This window comes from Balaenoptera ricei, chromosome 1 (genome assembly GCF_028023285.1).
Source record: "Balaenoptera ricei isolate mBalRic1 chromosome 1, mBalRic1.hap2, whole genome shotgun sequence".
NCBI lineage: Eukaryota > Metazoa > Chordata > Mammalia > Artiodactyla > Balaenopteridae > Balaenoptera > Balaenoptera ricei.
In genome coordinates, this window is record NC_082639.1 from 168,947,957 (window position 1) to 168,954,085 (window position 6,129).

The 6,129-nt window shown below is 48.8% G+C and overlaps 1 protein-coding gene across 1 annotated transcript in view; it reads left to right on the forward strand.

The window, feature by feature from the left end:
- Positions 1 to 4,595, forward strand: part of LOC132375972 (serine/threonine-protein kinase MRCK alpha-like) — a 113,610-nt gene extending 109,015 nt beyond the window's left edge. Inside the window, exon 26 of the mRNA XM_059941391.1 lies at positions 96 to 4,595. Coding sequence (XP_059797374.1) covers positions 96 to 227 — 132 coding nt within the window. The 3' untranslated portion in view covers positions 228 to 4,595. The remainder of the gene's footprint in view (positions 1 to 95) is intronic.
- Positions 4,596 to 6,129: the final 1,534 nt, after the last annotated feature.

Below are 6,129 nucleotides of genomic sequence, written 5' to 3' on the forward strand. Positions count from 1 at the left end.
ACTTCATTGGCCAGGGTGGCTGGAGGGGACCCGTGGTGGCCTGAGCCCCTCCCGCCCCTCTGCCGCTCCCTGACGTCTTCCTCTTGGCCTCACAGGACTCTGATTCTCCGAGGCATTCCACAGCTTCCAACAGTTCCAACCTGAGCAGCCCTCCCAGCCCGGTGTCGCCCCGGAAGACCAAGAGCCTCTCCCTGGAGAGCGCCGACCGCGGGAGCTGGGACCCGTGAGTGGCCTCCGCTCTCAGACCAGACGCCGGCAGCGGCCGCTCTGGGCTCCCCTCCGCTCACTCACCCTGTGCTCTCACTGTCATCCCCCCCTCCCCACCCCTGCCTGGAAGCGCCAGGGCCGCAGCAGCAGCAGGCGGGGACTCAGGAATTCTGCATCTGGGACTCGCGGCCACGCCCCCTCGACTGAACAGCGACAGCCGTAAAGGCAGACTTTCATTGAGCAGCTCAGATTAATACCGATTTCATTTCATACACTTAGCGTTGCTTTCCAGAATATTTCACCCCTCCCCTGAAAGGTAGCTTAAGTAGGCAGATTACACAAATGTAAGCGATAAGAATAAGATTAGACAGCCATTGTTCTCACAGCAGAGTCCCGTTGTAGCCCTGAGACAGCACGTGGGGCTCTCGCCAGTGGGCCCCGGGCACGCCAAGCCCCTTCAGCACCACAGTGAATGTCGACCTGATCGTTGCCAGTAAATCCCTGTTCACTAAAACAATGCATATTTTACTACAAAATAGAGTTTAACTAAATACACAAATGTAGAGCTTAAATACTGACTGTATATAATAAAAAGCATCTTGTGTTCAACAAAAGATGGATGCATATATGAGACAGAGATCACTTAATTTAAAGAAATGTGTTGTTTCTCGTCTGTTTTCCACCTGAGATATTAAAGGGTAGAACGGCCTCCAGCTGACGTTCACAGAGGGCGAGGGAGAGGCGTGGGAATTCCCCTTAGCGCCATTCCTCACACTGGCCGCAGCCACCTGGGAGCTTCAGGGAACGTTCCAAGGCTTTGGTTTCATCGGTTTGGAGTGTGACCTGGAAACCAGACTTTTAACATTTGAAGCCTCTTCAGCAGCATCATTAAAAGGCATATTTACTTCTATCCAAGACATTTCTTTTTCTAGCAGTAGAATTTGAACCACACTTCTCATGTATTACTATATTTTGGTGTCTTCTGCTGATGAATGTAGAAATGCATTTTGTCACCTTCTGGATCCCTTCCACCTGAAAGGACACAAGGAATGTCATAGTTTCTGAAGGTCCATAAAAGGGTTCAAGAAAGTGCTTTTTCTCCTTGGCTAAGCCCCTTACTCCCTGAGTGGCAGCGAGGCGTCTGGGCCCCGGCTGCGGCGGCTTCTCTGGGGGCGGGGGGAGGTGTGTTTTGAGGGGGTGTGGGCTTCCTCAGATAAGCCTGGGAAAGGGGTTTAGTTACCAAATAAGGTAAAACCTCAAATGCAAGGACTTGACCAGCCTTAACCAAATACTCTTTCCCGCACCCAGTGGGAAATGGACGCGCTCAGCCCGGGCGCGGGCAGGAAGTCAGCCCGCGTGGTCATCTTGGCTGCTTAAGCTTTTCCTCCCCCAGTTGCTGTATTGTGGTATTAGTCACATTTCCATTTGGATTCCCGCTGTTTTAATTACCACAAGGAAATGAGATGCAGGACCAGGACTTCATGTCTCCAGAGTCATTTCACCAGTTAAGCACATGAGTAGAGAAAGGGATAGAAATAAAAATATTTCATGGAAGTAAAGAGAATCTGCCTCTCTTTTACTTTTTAATCTAAATTTCTCTGAGAAATAGAAACAGATTTTCTGCTCTCTTCTTTACAATTCAGCTGAAATGGAAGGATTTTCCTGCCGTTGCTTGTCTGAATTGCAGTGTTTGAGCACTGTCGTTTCACCCCGGCCCCGATTTCACATCTTTCTCCTCAGCAGCAGCTGTGCCGGCCTTCCCACCACAAGCCACAGGGAGCTATACCATTTCCACTGATGCCACTCTCTGGAGCAGGTTACTGAGGTTCAGTGAGGGAAGAAAGGATCCTGTTTGGGGATTATATTATAAAATGTTACAATAGAGAATTTTAAAATAATAACAGCTTTGACATATGAACTTGGTGCTTGCTCAGATTTGATTGTGTTTTACTTTGTATGGGCATAAATTACTGCACAATTCTAGCCTTCTAAATCCTTTGCTTTTGGAAAAGAAGTGTCATGTAAAAATATTTTTGTGCATTCAGATAGCAAGAGTCAGACCTTGAGTCTGGCTATTGCCAGGACTCCGGTAGCTCCTTAAGCTTGACACTTCTCGGGAGAGGAGGGAACCGGCCAGCCAGGGGCTGAGTGCACGTGGCCCGCTCTCCTCCAGACCCTCCCTCCCCCTGCTTTCCTTTCCCCTCGCCTCTTCCTGCCTCCCTTTTCTCCCCTGAGGAGGCAGACCAGGCTGAGATTCACGGGACTCCACACTAAGCCATTAGTTTATAGCTTTGACAACTAAGTTTCTGCTGCCTGTAGGTGCTTATTTTTAAAAGATGCTTTTAGGATCAAAATATAACCGTACCTGAAGTCTGGGCTCCACTACGTTGAGTCATACCCTGCAGCCCCCCAACAGGGCAGGTAAGAGAAGGGCTTGTCTTGGCCGCTGGGCTCACTGGGAGGTGTAATATTAACCCAGTGGATTATACGCCAGTAATCTGAAATGGTCTTACCAGTAGTGAGAGAGCAGTCCCAAATATGATTAGCTTCCAATAGTAGAACTTTGGGGGAGAAACACTGCCAAGGGTAGTAGTTTGGGAGGTATTTTGCCAAGATAATGATCATTCTGCTGGGCCTATCCCCATTCTTAAATATGAAGCAGTTACCTTCAGAAGCTTCTTGAGAATGGTTTGGAAAGATGGGGAATGGGTTCTAGAGAAACAGAAAACGTAATGATCATCGAAAGGGATCACTGAAAGATCATGGAACAGATGTGATGTTGCTGTCTGAAGTTATCCTTTGTTTTCGTGCAGGACATTCAAAGAATGTATATGGCAGCAGGAACTCATTTCTCTTCTCAGTAGAAAGTAAAAATAAGTGAAGAGGCATTTCTGGCATAGTCTAGATGTGTTGGTATTTGGTGCTATCTTTGTTCAGCCAATTTGTTGTCTACTCTTGAATTCTGACTACTTTAATCTGCTTGTGCTTTGGGTGTATAAAATTACATATATGCATATATATATATATATATATATATATATATATATATATATATATTTCTTTTTGCCAAAAACAAAAGCCTTCCTCCTTGTCAAATGATTGCTAAAGCAGATTTCACTTCTTTAGTTATGTGTGTACACACACACACACACACACCCACACACACACCCATACCTACACTGAGTGATTTATCTTCTTTCCCAGGGAGCACAGTTTTAAGGCTATGAAATACAATGAAAAAGGGTCCATCTACTGAGTTTTCCAAGCAATTCTTGTACCCAGGTTTCGGGGAAGAATCTGAAATTCCTGTTATGTTTACAGCAACAATCTGTCATTCCCCAGCTGGCTCTCAGCCTCTCTCTCTCTCTCTGCCTTCCATATGGTTAGAATCATGTCATTTTGCTACTCAGTGGCCGCATCTGCTTCTGTGAAAGACCAGTTGCATTTATGTGGACTCTCAGGTATCATTAAAGAAAAGCCAGAGGAGGGGTGAGTGGACATCCCTAACCCCCAGGTACAGCAGGGCCGTTTGCTGGCCTTTGGCCACGAACACTGTAGTCTCCCAGCTGAACAGAGCTTTGTAAAGCTCAGCATCCACTCTCTGGACAGAGGGGCATTCTCGGCAGCGGCCAGCCTTCGCCACTGCCCTGGTCCGCTGGGCTGAACAGGGAAGTAACTGGGCGCCTCGCTCCCCACCTCTCGGTGGCCCCGTCCCCGCATTCGTTAGAGAAGCCACATGGCATTTCGTTGGGCCCATCTTAAAACCTTTCCTTGTGATGACTTCATTCTGCAAGTCCAGCGTTCTCTGCTGAGTCCTGCTCCACAAGAGGGCCTCGCTTCAGCTGGTCTCTTGTTTCAGCTCAGGCCGGTAGGTAGGCCGGCGCTCCTCTCCCTTCCCAGGGACAACCGTTACACACAGAAACCATTGCATTTATGGGGGGAAATTGATGAAAACAAGTCAACCTTGAAATTTCATGAAAACAAAATGACCTGCCTTTTTATTTGATAGTGTAATACCATTTGTTTTATAAATTTTTTAGGGTTTTTTTTTCTCATTGTAATATTATTGTACAGTTTTGCATGGCCTGGGTGTAATCATTTTTTTGTTTAGAATATAATGCTGACAAATAAGTGTGTATGGAAGGGGAAAAGATACTGCTTTGGCCTCTTATCACTCCTTATTTCATTTTGTTTGGTTTTATCCCCTCATTGTCTTAGGGAACTTTATGAGATTCTCTGCTACCAAACAATGGTGTGGATTCTTTTGCACAGAAATATTTAAGGTGGGACAGTCAAAATATAACAGAAGACGCCTCACCGATATTTTACGTTGGTATCACTTAATATTAACCAGACTCTGATGTATTGCAATAAAACAGGGAACTGTTCGAATTGAGTATTTTGTCTTCTTTTCCCTGATTAAAAAGTCTGAGGAACGGAGGAAAGGTGACTGACTCTTTTCGTCTCGTTTGACCCCAATTTCTGCCAGCCCCTCTCCTCATCCGGCTTCCTCGTTACACTAGAAGGACGTGGGGTTAGTTTAATCTAGGACTTTCTTAGTTCCTTCCATAGCTCAGGTGGCATAGTGTTCCATTCTCTTCAAGCCTTCAACTCCCCTCTTCTGGTCAAAACTTCCCTGGTATTGGCTCAGTGTGCAAGGCCAGGCCGTGCCCTCGTTTGTGGGCGGCGCTGCTGTATGCCGTTGCCAGCAGGGAGCCCACTGCACTGAGGGCCCGCCCCCAGCCACACTTCCCTGCCGGTGCCACCGCTGACTAAACGGGGCAGCTGTTTGATCTTCCGTCTTCCTCCTGCAGAGAAGCAGCGGACACTTCCCATGACTTGTGCTGCAGCTCTTGAGTTAGAATGACACAGCTGGGGAGACCCAGGCAAGGCCTTTCTTAACAAAGGAAATCTTAAATTGGCTTCAGCTAAATAATTGTCCTGAGACCCCCTCCCTGTTCCATTTCACGTAGCACAAGCGCCACCTTGGACAGTACCGTGAAAACGTCACTTACGAAAACAGGCAGTGGTTTGGCCCAGGGGCCATAGTTTGCTAGCCTTTGGCTTGTAGTAGAGTGAGCATGGACGTCCGGCCAGCTCACCATAACCTCTGAGCCTCAGTTTCCTCATCTATAAAAATGCCCACTTTGAGTGTCCCAGGGGTTGTTCATGCGTAACTAGAATACGTACATCCTTTCTTTGAAAGGGCTGTGGAAGCTCCGACCGCAGATGGGCGCGTGGTGCTGGGCTCAGGGCTAAACCTCAAGGGCCCCCCAGCGGCTGTCATGGAGACCACCTCGGCCTCTGCATCCTGTCCCGGAGTCCAGCGTGTCTGTTGCCGTCAATCACAAACCGCAGAAAGGAATTTTCCTTTAAGAACCCAAAACTCTGAGGATGCATCTGGGACCACTGCCATCTCTCCGCGTTATTTCACCATCTGACGCACCTTTCAAGGTGTTCGCAGTCCGTTAGAAGGGCCCCCGCCTGAACGTTCAAGACGCCCCTGGGACCGAGGAATGAAGTTTGCCCCGGGAAAGTGCTCCTCAGCCGCGCCTGAACCCTGAAGTGGGTGTCACTGCCACTCAAGCCAGGCCCTCGCCCTGCGGGCTGGTGTCGACCTTTTCCCGCGGTTGCCAGCACCGCGTCATACAGCCTCTGGGGCAGCTGTGGCTTCTCCGCCTCTGCGCCGTGGGGCCTGGGAAGCTGCTGCGGCAGGGACCTGGCAGCTGTGCCGTCCCCTCCCCGCACCCTTTCTCCGACGAGGAATATGGGCTGAGCCTTCCAGGTTCAGGTACCAAGAGCCTCACGCTGGGAACAGGGGCAAACCTTGCAGAAGCGCCTGGAGGCGGGAAAGGGTGTGACGCCGACCTCGGGCCCCTCACCATCAGCTCAGAATCCTTTACAAGTGAAAGAATTAATCCA